We start from the raw sequence: 14,600 nt of genomic DNA, 5'->3' as shown, positions 1-14,600 counted from the left end.
TCCGAGACTGTTGTAGATCTGATTATTTTACAACACTTTTTATATGATGCGACTTTTCATACGATACCTATATACACATATATTAAAAAGATTTAAAATATAGAACTTGTAACAATGATGTGTGACACTCACTGATTTGAACTTTTGCAACCCTGTTTTTCTTTAGCAGGGAGATTGAGAAACAAAGCAGATTTCTTCAGGCACGCTATCTCAAGGAGCAGTAGGCTCTGTTTATTTTGTAAGATGTTTGAATCTCTGTTTTCTCATGACTTGACATTTGTGGCCGAGAGAGGTGAAGATTAATGAGGGAAAAGCTGATCCAAGAAATGGAAGAATCACACAATGCTTGTTATCTCTTTGAACCTTATTTGACCTTTCCTTTCATCTCTGACCATAAATCTCAGTACATTGCATGTTTGAATGTGTGTAGAATGTAGCGTGGTGATTTCATTTTATGTGCAACTTGAAATTGAAGTGTGTTCTGTAAATAACTTTGGTACCAGTGAATCGAGAACTCCCATGTGTCATTAAAATCAGCTATTGTCTTCTGAAACGAGTTTGGACCTTAATTATTAAGTCTTGTCAAATCATTCAGGGCTAAATTAATTTTTAAAATCCCTAACATTTGTATACATTAAAAGTTGGTCTATATACATTAAAAGTTGGTCTGTATACATTAAAAGTTGGTTGCTGTGTATACATTAAAAGTTGGTGTATACATTAAAAGTTGGTGTGCATACATTACAAGTTAGTGTGTATACATTAAAAGTTGGTGTGTATACATTAAAAGGTGGTGTGTATACATTAAAAGTTGGTGTGTATACATTAAAAGTTGGTGTGTGTACATTAAAAGTTGGTCTGTATACGTTAAAAGTTGGTGTGTATACATTAAAAGTTGGTGTGTATACATTAAAAGTTGGTGTGTATACATTAAAAGTTGGTGTGTATACATTAAAAGTTGGTATGTATACATTAAAAGTTATTGTAAAGGATACAATGGTATGTATCCATTCAAAGTTGGTATGTATACATTAAAAGTTGGTATGTATACATTAAAAGTTGGTCTACCAAGGAATTTACTCAAAATCTTGATTGGTTATATTTAGTTTTGGAGATGAAAATTATTTTTTCACATCAAAATAAAACTTTATTATCCTAAGAAATGAGCAACATCCAAGTCATAGCTTACTCCATTCCTTCGTCCTTCCTCACCTCCTTCTGTGTCACTGTCTCCATGATAGTGCCAAAAGCAGGGATCGTGGCAATTCGTACCGATCTGTGGAAAAAGGGATGTACAAGGAACTTGACTTTAAACAGGAACTTACTTAGTAACCTAAATACAACTTGAAACGAGTACAGCACATTCAACGAGTAAATAACATATGAATATATAACATTTATGTTATATATTCATATGGTGTGTATACCATTCTACAAGCATACTGTCGGACTCCGCGTATTCGCGGGTGATAAAATGCAACCTGTTTCTCTATTTGCGGAAAAGTGTCCCGCAAATTTGCGGGTTTTTTCCTATCCGCGGCCGTGTTCCGTGAATTCGCAGTTTTTGAGGGGCGCAAAAAAAAAAAATTCACGAGCCGTTAGCTTGACATACGGTATTTATAAAACCTTTGCGGATTATCGCCGACATTCGCGGGATTTACCTTCGCATTTGCAGGACATTCATCGACCTTCACAGATTATTGTTGACATTCTCTGGATTTGCCTCGCCATTCGCGGTTTGATCCTCTCTATTCACGGATTTTTGCGACTCGGGAACCTATCCCCCATTTTTCCATTGAAACAATGCCCCGCTATTCGCAGTTTCGCAATTCGCAGATTTTCCAGGAACATATCCCCCCCGTGAATAGCGGGGTCCCACGGTATAACATTATACGAGTATATAACATTGAACGAGTATATGACATTAAACGAGTATACAACATTAAACAAGTGGACAACATTAAACAAGTATACAACATTAAATGAGTATATAACATTAAACGAGTATATAACATTAAATGAGTATATAACATCATACGAGTTTACAACATTAAACAAGTATATACCATTGTACAAGTATATAACATGAAATAAGTATTTAACATTAAACGAGTACATACCATTAAAAGAGTATGCAACATTACACAAGTATATAACATTATACAAGTTTACAACATTGAATGAGTATATAACATTAAACTAGTTTACAACATTGAATGAGTATATAACATTAAACTAGTTTACAACATTGAATGAGTATATAACATTAAACTAGTTTACAACATCAAACTCATATACAACATTAAATGAGTATACAACATCAAATGAGTACACATACACAACATTAAACAAGTATATAACATTAAATGAGTATGCAACATTAAACGAATACATAACATTGCACGAGTACATAACATTAAATGAGCATACAACATTAAACAAGTATATAACATTGAACGAGTATACAACATTAAACGAGTATCTAACATTAAATGAGTATATAACATTAAACGAGAATATAACTTTGAACGAGTACGCAACATTAAATGAGTATACAACATGAAACAAGTATATAACATTGAACGAGTATACAACATTAAACAAGAATACAACATTAAATGAGTATATAACATCAACTGAGTATATAACATTGAACGAGTACACAACATTAAACGAGTATACAACATTAAACGAGTATACAACATTAAACGAGTATACAATATTAAACGAGTATATAACATTAAACGAGTATACAACATCAAATGTGTATACAACATCAAACAGGTATACAACATTAAACAAGTATATCACATTGAACGAGTATATCACATTGAACGAGTACATAACATTAAATCTGGTTTCAGAGCAATCGGTTGGTAAATGAGGTACAAGTAGGAATCTGATGTTTCAGGGGATAACCCTCCCTGGGAGCCTCCATGATCCGAATTCGAAAATTACAAAATCACAAAACGAATGACTGAACGATACTGCAGACGATCGAGTAGATGGGCTGTATCGGGTTTAAGAGCAATCAGTTGGTAAACAAGCATTCTGAGTATTGCGCTGCAATACATGTCCCCTACCGGCAGTCTGTCGTCCGGAAAACTGTTGGGGCAGCCTGCACGTATTGCACGATGTGTGAATTATATAATTAACAACTCACGGTCTGAGGTAACTCGGCTAAAAATTATCCAATTTGCACCAAATAAAGTTCATGAATGGTTGCACAGACCCCTACTTCTCACTAAAAGTGGAAACAGAATGTAAATTGGAGTTAAAACAAGGAATATTAACAGCTTTGACGAACCGCACTCCAAATTATAGTCCGGAAAACTGTTGTGGAAATTCCCAAAGTTCAAAGTGCCATAACTTTGTCAAAAATGATCGAAACGTCATGAAGTTCGAACTTGATCTGTAACTTATCATGAGGAAACCATGTACCAAGTTTGAAATCATTAGCATTAAGAGTTTAGAAAAAAAGTCCGGAAAGCTGTTCTTTGCGTGACGGACGGACTGACAGAGGGACGGAGTGCAAACCTATTGTCCCCTCCGGTATACACCGGTAGGGGACTAATACGAGGAAGAGATCGCAATGATGAAAAAGAAGAACACATCTAATGTTCCTCAAAGAGACATGGAAAATGAAGCATTTTAAAAAGTCACTTAAAACTTTTAAAACAAGAGATATCGTTTAAAAAAAATATATTTTCGTTTAATTAACGATACCTGCCAAACCACGTGACCTATCGCAAATTCCAAAAGGACATTTTAGTAGATTGACATGCTGAACAGATCTGTGAAGTTTCCCCTCGATTGGATCAAAAATGAGGGAGGAGCTCGGTTTTAAAGGTTCATGCTTTAAAACGTCATAACTCTGAAACCATGTGACGCATGACGTCATGCTCGCTGACTTTTTTGTTTGTCATGGATATGCGATTCTGCCTGCAAAGTTTGGCCTCGATCTGTTCAGCCGTTGCAGAGAAAAAGGGGGTTTCGTGTTTTCATGAAAACCAATATGGCGGCCGAACCACGTGACGTCATAATTACCATTAAAATATTCTACAGACCGAGTCCCCACTACGTTGAAAATTTGATCTCAATCGGTCCAATTATTGCAGAGAAATTGTTTTTTAAAGGAAATTAAAACTTAAAATGGCACTGAGTTAAGGATCATCAGAATTATCAGAATTACCAAAGTTCAAAGTGCCATAACTTTGTCAAAAATGATCGAAACGTCGTGAAGTTCGAACTTGATCTGTAACTTATCATGAGGAAACCATGTACCAAGTTTGAAATCATTAGCATTAAGAGTTTAGAAAAAAAGTCCGGAAAACTGTTCTTTGCGTGACGGACTGACGGACGGAGGGACGGAGTGCAAACCTATAGTCCCCTCCGGTGTACACCGGTAGGGGACTAATAAGGGACGAGTGGAGATCCGAAGTTTTTGGGGTTAAACCCCCTCCTGGAGCTCCCATGATCTGAAATCAAAAGTTTGAAGTCTCAAAGATTATGCAACCTATTGTTTTGTATTCATGTGTCAAGTTTCAGAATAGTCAGTGAGTTGAATAGGGGAGGAGTAGCAAAAATAGCAAAAAGTTAATGGACAGATGGACGGACAGACATCCGGACGTAACGACCCATTTCATAAGTTCATCTCTTCGAGAATCAAGATGAGATGACGTAAAAAAGGGTCCATAACAATAAACGAATATATAACATTAAATGAGTCAATAATTTAATTCTTTATTTGTATGTTGTCTGTGGATGCTTGGCTGCATCATTTTCTGGGGGCGCAACTGTGCCGCTGATGCAACGCCTCCTTGCCAACTAGCTGGTACTCATTTTGCTGACCTCGGAAGGATGACAGACTGAGTCTATAACATTAAGGACATTGCCAAATCCGGTCCAATTTGATTCTGCAAGCAGGGCGGGGCAAATTTGGTAAAATAAATTATTTAAGAAAGAAGGATAAATATTTGTGACTCGCCGAAACCCGTGGAACATCCACGGACGGGAGGATGTGGTGTATGGCTAGAGTGTACCATTATGGATGGCATAGGGGATTTGCTTGTCCGAGTAAGAGTTAGGAAGAAAGATGAGAATGAAGAGTGCGTATATGAACAACGTATTTATTGCAATCTACTTAAATGACAACGCTACGATATACTTTTGAGGTTAGCGTACACCGCGATCGCTAACACCGGCACAAATGCATGCTCAGGAGTGTCCACTCAGCGGACGGCTTGCTTCGCCTTCACCCAGCAGACGCCAATACGATGGCGTCGTAAGATGGCGTCGTATCGGCAGTTAATCGGATGCTTTTGCGCCCCAACGTCGGCTAATTCAGATTTTTCGAGTATGGCTGTACGTGATAAACAAAGAGCGCGGTTCGTAGATCGTAAATCCATTAGTGCCGTGGGCATAGGGTCACTGGGTGCGGCGTAAAAGGGATAACAAAGTCAAGTCCTTACGCTATTATTATATAGATGAACCACGGAACTACAATAAATACATGTGTATTTGTTCCAATAAATACCTGGCAAGACAAAGTATGGCATCAACCCCATAAACACACGATTGCTTTTAGAACTAGACGGTTCATAAAACATGATATCCCACGCGGTGTTCAAGTTTATATTTCAATTTTAATAAAATAATTATTTTTTAAATTGTTTTAAAAATACGGAAGTTTAGCGCCAAAGAAGCGGTCTTATGCACAACCCTTATATGCAGTAATAAGAGGCCGTTTATTCACAGTTTAGGAGATGGAGGCTTTATTGATCATTATAGAAACGCAGTATCAATCAGCATCGTACACAGCCATATCGGCGGCCTCTTCTTCACTCCGATACTGCACTCCCCTCACGTGCCACGCCCACTTCCCAGGAGCTGCGCTTAACAGCTCCGATTACATACACCAACCTGTAGAAATGTCCAAGTACATGAATGCAAAACTAAAGTTCGTGGAACTATTGTGAAGGTGATTTGTGTTCTAAATTGTTCAAGTATATCATTCAATTTAAATAAAGGTTTAAACAGGTTTAAAGGCGTACAAATAAATAAATTCTGGGTGCAACCGCCATTTTACTCAGCGTCTATTACACCACCCCATGGACCACGTTACTTTAGTTCTTCCTACCTATTGTTAATGTCCTTTATAACATCCTTAAAAACAGTAAATTTCCTTTTTGGAATGATTTTCAATTTTATTTAACTGCCAGACAAGCAGAATAAGAAGATTATCTCACTCCTCTCCGCGCATACGCGATCGGGACGAATTCAGAGCCAAAATACGGTAAAACGAGAAACTTGTCTTCCTATTAATGTCCTGATTCATGTTCAAAACACAGTATAACATTAGATTGAAATAAGTGTTCCTCGATCATAAACTGATAAAACAGATGGACAACATGAATAAATTGCTTAATCCCACGTTTGGCTTCATGTACATGGGGTAACAACAGAGATCAATCAGCACGACACTCACATCTCTGGATCAGCTGATAGTGTGATGAGAGCCGGAACGACCCTCTGGGCCACCAGAGACTCATGGACACCCTTCACAAGTAACTATATCCAGAAAAATGCAGTAAGGAGCATTAAGGAGTGCCAATTCGGCTGTGTAAGACAGAAATAGAGTGCAGAATACAGCAATATGCAAGGAACCCACCTCAAACATGGTAGCTGCTGTGCGTCTCACAAGGGCAGACGTATGTACCACACCATACCACAAGACGTTCAGCAAGGTTTCATGGTAGGCTGGATTGGCTCTAGCAAGAATTGACAACATTAGCACTGGATTTGCACATTTACATCCACGAGTGTAACACACTCCCTCTGGAAGCGAGAGCATTGTTTTTTGCAGAATTGGTGTAGTTTCCCACCCGCAATACACACTTCATCCAGTAGTTGTCAGTGGTTAAATTACTTACACTGTGCCAGGAGGACAGGCGAAAATGTCATGTGGACACACTTCATAACACCAATTACCACTGATCTACCGTTTCTGTAGTCACTACCTTTTGAGGGACATCATTCCATGCATTAACTACTCTGAGTGAAAGACCCCCCACCTGCCTTACTGCCATCTTAACTCTCCTCTTATTTACTTTCAGGCTGTGGCCACTGGTCCTATCACTGCATATTATGCTGAATAAATCTTCTTCACTTATTTTGTCGATATCCCCTTCATCATGTTAAACATCTCCATCGTATCGCATCGTAACCGACTCCTTCAGCCGCTCCTCATAGCTGAGTCTAGCTAGGCCCGGAATCATTCTCGTCGCCCAAGTCTAGGTATAACCGGAATCAATTAGTCCCCGACGCTGAACCCTCTCCATGGTAGTTATTAGGCGTACCTGAAAGTAACACACACCTGTATCCACAGCTTAAAAAACGACATTACTTTCTGGTACACCTAATATGTCCTTCCTGAGTTGTGGTTTGTGGTGACCAAAATTGTCCACAATATTCTCGATAGGCCCTCACTAAATCCCTATCCAATGTTAAAACCACTTCTTTTGATTTCTAATTCATCTCCCTCCGAATACAACCTAAAACACTGTTTCCTTTACCTATATCTACCTGGCTTTGTCATGTCTGCATAGTTCCCCCCCCCCCCCCCCTATATATAACCACCCCCAGATCGTTCTCCTATGTGATATGCTGCAAGATCATCCCTCACATAACGTGATCCTTATTTTCATTATTCTTACCCACCCCCAGCACCTTACACTTCTTGATGTTAAATTACATCTTCCAATATTCTGCCCAATCTATACAGGTACCGGTATCAATCTTTCCCACCTGTGACCCTCCCAACTCCCCCCCCCCCACCCCCTCCCCCATGATGTGAAATCGAAAAACTGAAGCATGTCTGAGAAATGGTTGAGGACATGGTCAATATCAGGTTGTTTTTTTTACAACTAAAATGGTTGCCAGTCTACCAATGAGCCATCTTTGATCAGATCAGAAAATAAAGTGTGCTGCACGTATATGCAGTCATATGCTATGCTTGTACCAAGTTTGCAACAAATCGGGCAATGCATCGTCAATAAATGGTCGGGGACACATTTAAGTAACAAATTGGCCACCAGTCAGCCATCTTTGATCTGACCTCAAAAGAAAATGAGGGCATATGTAAACCATCGTTCCTTATCTGTTTGTCAAGTTTGAACAACATCGGTAAATTCATGTCTGAGAAATGGTTGAGGACATGTTCAACATCGGGTTTTTTAGAACATCAGGTTTTTACAATTGAAACAGCTGCCAGTGGGCCATCTTTCATCATATCGTGCATCTTAGTGCATGTTAATACCATCATGTATTGTCTTTGTGCCAAGTATGTACAGAATTGGTCCATACATCTCCGATATATGGTTGCGGATGCAAGTACGCACGAAAGAGACACAATCCACAAGTCCCCGTTTTGGACTAAGTCCAACCGGGGCTAATAAACTGCCATCTGACCTACCCCAGTAAGTAATCAACAATATGCCATGTTTACGTACCTCAGTTAGTAATCAACAATATCCAATGTTAACCAATCCCAGACATTAATAAACAATATCCCATGATTACCTACCGCAGATATTAATTAACAATAACATATGATCACCTACCCAGACATTAATAAACAATATCCCATGATTACCTACCGCAGATATTAATTAACAATATCATATGATCACCTACCCAGACATTAATAAACAATATCCCATGATTACCTACCGCAGATATTAATTAACAATATCATATGATCACCTACCACAGATATTAATTAACAATATTCCATGATCACCAACCACAGATATTAATCAACAATATCCCACGATTACCTACTACATATATTAATCAACAATATCCCATGATTACCTACCACAGATATTAATCAACAATATCCCATGATCACCTACCACAGATATAATCAACAACATCCCATGATTACCTACAGCAGATATTAATCAACAATATCCCATGATCACCTACCACATATATTAATCAACAATATCCCACGATTACCTACGACATATATTAATCAACAATATCCCACGATTACCTACCACAGATATTAATCAACAATATCCCATGATCACCTACCACATATATTAATCAACAATATCCCATGATCACCTACCACATATATTAATCAACAACATCCCATGATCACCTACCACATATGTTAATCAACAATATCCCATGATCACCTACCACAGATATTAATCAACAATATCCCATGATCAACAATCGCCGGAAGGAAAACGAGACCCAACAATATTTCCACCGGAATTCCAAGAGGGAACGAAACAATCGAATGTCCTAATCGAGTTTCACCGAAGCATCGAAGTCCTTTCCAAGGGTGTGGTGCTGACCGGGCCGCCGTGGTGTTCGCATTACAGCCCGACCGAATATCGTCGCTTCGTGGCTGCATTCCGCCGCCGAAATCCAGCGCGGCTTGGGCAATTCTGCCCCTGTTTGGAGAACACCCAGCGAGGCCTTCATCGGGGCCGAGCGAGCAAGGCTTCCGCTGCCGAAATCCAGTGCGGCTTGGGCGATTTTTCCCCTGTTTGGAGAACACCCAGCGAGGCCTTCATCGGGGCCAAGCGAGCAAGGGCGTGTCGGGATCTGGTTCGCGCCATTGACCGAGTGGTTCGCACCAACCGGAGCTGTTTTCGGATGACGTGCTGATGTCCTTGGACTTCGCGCCAGGCTCTGGGCCGACGTGGTGTGTGGTGCTGATATTTTGAGAGGCTTGATTTAATACCCCAACCTCTCAACCCCACCTCCTTTTCTGCTACCCCGCCGTTATTATTTGCTAGTATTTTTTGCTAGTAGCTTAGTGCTAGTAGCTTAGTGAAAGCCCACAATATATTATATCCTGATATATATATGTGCACATTATATATATGTGCTTATATATATGGACTTCCGCTTCCGGTCCGCTCGAGCAAGGAGGCTTGCTTCGATCTCTCAACAGCATCAAAGTCCTTTCCAAGGGTGTGGTGCTGACCGGGCCGCCGTGGTGCTGACCGGGCAAACGTGGTGTGGTGCTGACCGGGCTGACGTGGTGTGGTGCTGACCGGGCCGACGTGGTGTGGTGCTGACCGGGCCGCCGTGGTGTGGTGCTGACCGGGCCGCCGTGGTGTGGTGCTGACCGGGCCGCCGTGGTGTGGTGCTGACCGGGCCGCCGTGGTGTGGTGCTGAGCGGGCTGACGTGGTGTGGTGCTGAGCGGGCCGACGTGGTGTGGTGCTGACCGGGCCGACATGGCGTGGTGATGACGGGGCCCCCGCAGCCGTGATGCCCCCCCCCCCCCCCCCCCCCAGAATTTCCATGTTTTAAACGTTTCCCAGTGTATACCCTGGATTAGAATAGGTACACAGTATCCCTGCGTGTCGTTAGAGACGACTAAGAGGGTTGGCGTCAGAAAGGGCATCCGGCCATAAAAACATTGTCTCAAAAAGAGAACCATGACAATTACAACTACATATGGGCAGGGTACAGCCCGAAGTGGAGATCGGTTTCTGAGGTTTGGGACATGGAATATAGGGACAATGACAGGGAGATCAGGAGAAGTGGTGGAAGTATTGGTCAGAAGAAGAGTGGACATATGTTGTGTGCAAGAGACGAGATGGAAGGGAAGTGGTGTGAGAATGGTGAAGGGTAGGCAGGGACAGAAAAACAAGTTTGTGTGGCAAGGGTGCCTGGAGGGCATGAATGGTGTTGGTGTCCTGTTTTCTGAGGAGTTTGTAGATAGAGTGGTGAGTGTGACTAGAGTGAGTGATAGGTTGATGATGGTGAAAATGATGATTGGAAAGCTCTTGGTGAACGTCATCTCGGGATATGCTCCGCAGGTTGGTCGGAGCGATGAAGAGAAGGACAAGTTCTGTTGTGCGATAGAGAAGCTGATGGAAAACGTGAAAGATGAGGAAGTTGTTGTGGTAGGAGGAGACCTAAATGGACATGTGGGAAGGAGTATGGATGGTTTTGAGGGAGTTCATGGGGGTTACGGATATGGTGTGAGAAATGGAGTAGGTGAAAGGATTTTGGAGTTTGCTGATGGAGCTGATTTGTTGATTTGTCATACTCAGTTCCAGAAAGAGGATAATAAGCTTGTTACATACACGTCAGGTGGGTCGACGACAACCGTTGACTACCTGATGGTGCGTAGGCGAGATAGGGGGCACCTCCGGGACACAAAGGTGATCCCGGGGGAGGAGGCTGTTTCACAGCACCACTTGGTTGTCTGCGACATAAGGGTGAAAGGTGCGAGGCTCGGCGGGTGAAGTACCAACTGAGAATGAAGGTGTGGAGGTTGAAAGAGGTGACAGTAAGGGAGGCATTAAAAGAGAGGCTGAGTAGGGTAGAGGATGATGTGGTTGAGCTTGAAAGTGGTTGGATGTCAATGAAAGCTAGTCTGTTGGGAGCCAATGGTGAGGTATGTGGATGGACAAAAGGACCACTGAGGCACTCGGAAACATGGTGGTGGGATGATGAAGTTGGAAAGAGGATTGACGAGAAGAGGAAGAAGTTCAAGGAGTGGCAGAAGGCGAAGGGTACGGGAGCAGAAACAGCAGAGCATGAAAGTTACAAGGCAGCCAAGAAGGCTGCAAAGAAAGAGGGTGCAAAGGCGCAGGAGGCATGTTGGAAAATGTTCGGAGAACGCTTGGATTTGGAAGAGGGTCAGAAAGCAGTATTCAGGATTGCAAAGCAGAGAGCGAAAGAGAGGTGTGATGTGATGGGGGTGAGTTGCTTGAAGGATGAAGTGGGACAAATCGTTGTGGACCCAGATGGAATTAAAGGAAGATGGAAAAGATATATGGAAATGCTGTTGAATACAGAGAATGAATGGGATGGCAACATAGAGAGTAACCCAGTTTTAGGACCGGCAGAGAAGATAACTGAGAAGGAAATTGAGGAAGCGATAAAAGCAATGAAGAGTAGAAAAGCGGGAGGGCCGACGGGAGTTGTGGGAGATATGTTGAAGGCAGCAGAAAGTTGGGGTGTGAAGAGAATGCCAGAGATCTGTAATCTGGCGGTGAAAGAAGGCCGTATTCCAGTGGATTGGGAACTGAGTACCCTAGTCCCTCTATACAAGGGGAAAGGTGACCCTCTAGAGTGTGGCTCGTACCGAGCGATAAAGTTATTGGAGCATGGAATGAAGGTATTGGAAAGGGTGTTGGAGAGGAGGATAAGGAAGAAAGTGAAGATCGACGAAATGCAGTTTGGATTTATGCCAGGAAGAGGAACGACAGATGTGCTTTTTATTGTGAGGCAGTTGCAGGAGAAGTACATGGAGAAGAGGAAGAAGGTGTTTCTTGGGTTTGTTGATCTGGAGAAAACATTCGATCGGGTTCCACGCAAAGTATTGACATGGGCAATGAGGAAGTTAGGAGTGGAGGAATGGTTGATCAGAGTAGTGATGGCAATGTACAAAAGAGCGCGCACAGCTGTAAGGACGAAGGACGGGAACAGTGGTGAGTTTGAGGTGAAGGTGGGAGTGCATCAGGGGTCGGTACTAAGTCCACTACTATTTGTAGCTGTGATGGAGGTGCTGGCTCAGAACGTAAAGGAGGGTTTACCGTGGGAGTTGTTGTATGCAGATGATCTGGTGTTGATTGTGCAAAGTATGGATGGACTGAAGGAAAAGATGAACAAGTGGAAGGAATGTATGGAGACAAAAGGTATGAAGGTGAATATCGGAAAGACGAAGGTGAAGGCAAGTGGTAAAGCATGTGGTGAGGTTGAAAGAACTGGGAAGTGTCCCTGTGCTGTGTGCAGGAAGGGTGTCGGAGTGAACTCCATTCAATGTACAATGTGCGCTGAGTGGGTTCATCAAAAATGTAGTGGTCTGAGAGGGTCATTAACCAGTGTGGCAGCTACATTCAAATGTAAGGTGTGCACAGAGGGAGCTGCAGATGGAGGAAATGTTGAGTTGGATCTTGGAGACGGCGTGAAGCTGGAAGGTGTGAAAACATTTTGCTACCTCGGAAACATGCTGAATGGAGAAGGTGGATCAGACTCGGCAACGGTTGCTAGAGTGAGATGTGCATGGGAGAAGTTTCGGGAACTGAGTGGCGTGCTGATGAGGAGGGGAGTGTCGTTGAAGCTGAAGGGAATGGTGTATGCTGTATGTGTGAGAAGTGTTATGATTTATGGGAGCGAGACATGGGTAATGAACGGAGAGCAGCAACGAAGGTTGGAAAGGGTGGAAATGCGAATGGTTCGATGGTTGTGCGGCGTATCGTTGAGAGAGGAAGACAAATGATGAATTGCAAAAAATGATGGGAATAGAGCCTGTGATTGATGCTGTGAAGAGGAACAGGTTGAGATGGTTTGGTCATGTGTTGAGGAAGGATGAAACTACCACATATATTAATCAACAATACCCCATGATTACCTACCACATATATTAATCAACAATATCCCATGATTACCTTCTACATATATTAATCAACAATATCCCATGATTACCTACCACATATATTAATCAACAATATCCCATGATTACCTTCTACATATATTAATCAACAATATCCCATGATTACCTACCACATATATTAATCAACAATTCCCCATGATCACCTACCACATATATTAATCAACAATATCCCATGATTACCGACCACATATATTAATCAACAATTCCCCATGATCACCTACTTCATATCTTAATCAACAATATCCCATGATCACCTACCGCATATATTAATCAACAATATCCCATAATTACCGACCACATATATTAATCAACAATTCCCCATGATCACCTACTTCATATCTTAATCAACAATATCCCATGATCACCTACCGCATATATTCATCAACAATATCCCATAATTACCGACCACATAGATTAATCAACAATATCCCATGATTACCAACTACATATATTAATCAACAATATCCCATGATTACCGACCACATATATAAATCAACAATATCCCATGATTACCTACCGCATATATTCATCAACAATATCCCATAATTACCGACCACATAGATTAATCAACAATATCCCATGATTACCAACTACATATATTAATCAACAATATCCCATGATTACCGACCACATATATTAATCAACAATATCCCATGATTACCTACCACATATATTAATCAACAATATCCCATGATCACCTACCGCAGATATTAATCAACAATATCCCATGATTACCTACCACATATATTAATCAACAATATCCCATGATCACCTACCGCAGATATTAATCAACAATATCCCATGATTACCTACCACATATATTAATCAACAATATCCCATGATCACCTACCGCAGATATTAATCAACAATATCCCATAATTACCTACTACATATATTAATCAACAATATCCCATGATCACCTACCGCAGATATTAATCAACAATATCCCATAATTACCTACTACATATATTAATCAACAATATCCCATGATCACCTACCGCAGATATTAATCAACAATATCCCATAATTACCTACTACATATATTAATCAACAATATCCCATGATCACCTACCGCAGATATTAATCAACAATATCCCATAATTACCTACTACATATATTAATCAACAATATCCCATGATCACCTACCGCAGATATTAATCA

General features: G+C 41.2%; 1 protein-coding gene across 1 annotated transcript in view; it reads right to left on the bottom strand.

Annotated features, from left to right (window-relative positions):
* Positions 1–1,027: 1,027 nt before the first annotated feature.
* Positions 1,028–14,600, bottom strand: part of LOC137415656 (RAB11-binding protein RELCH homolog) — a 15,449-nt gene continuing 1,876 nt past the window's right edge. The window contains exons 4-6 of the mRNA XM_068101261.2: positions 6,671–6,770; positions 6,488–6,570; positions 1,028–1,276 (exon numbers count right to left, since the gene is read on the bottom strand). Coding sequence (XP_067957362.1) covers positions 1,186–1,276; positions 6,488–6,570; positions 6,671–6,770 — 274 coding nt within the window. The 3' untranslated portion in view covers positions 1,028–1,185. The remainder of the gene's footprint in view (positions 1,277–6,487; positions 6,571–6,670; positions 6,771–14,600) is intronic.

Source organism: Myxine glutinosa, unplaced genomic scaffold (assembly GCF_964187855.1).
Source record: "Myxine glutinosa unplaced genomic scaffold, kmMyxGlut1.1 SCAFFOLD_3665, whole genome shotgun sequence".
NCBI lineage: Eukaryota > Metazoa > Chordata > Myxini > Myxiniformes > Myxinidae > Myxine > Myxine glutinosa.
This window is presented reverse-complemented; position numbering and strand designations above follow the sequence as displayed.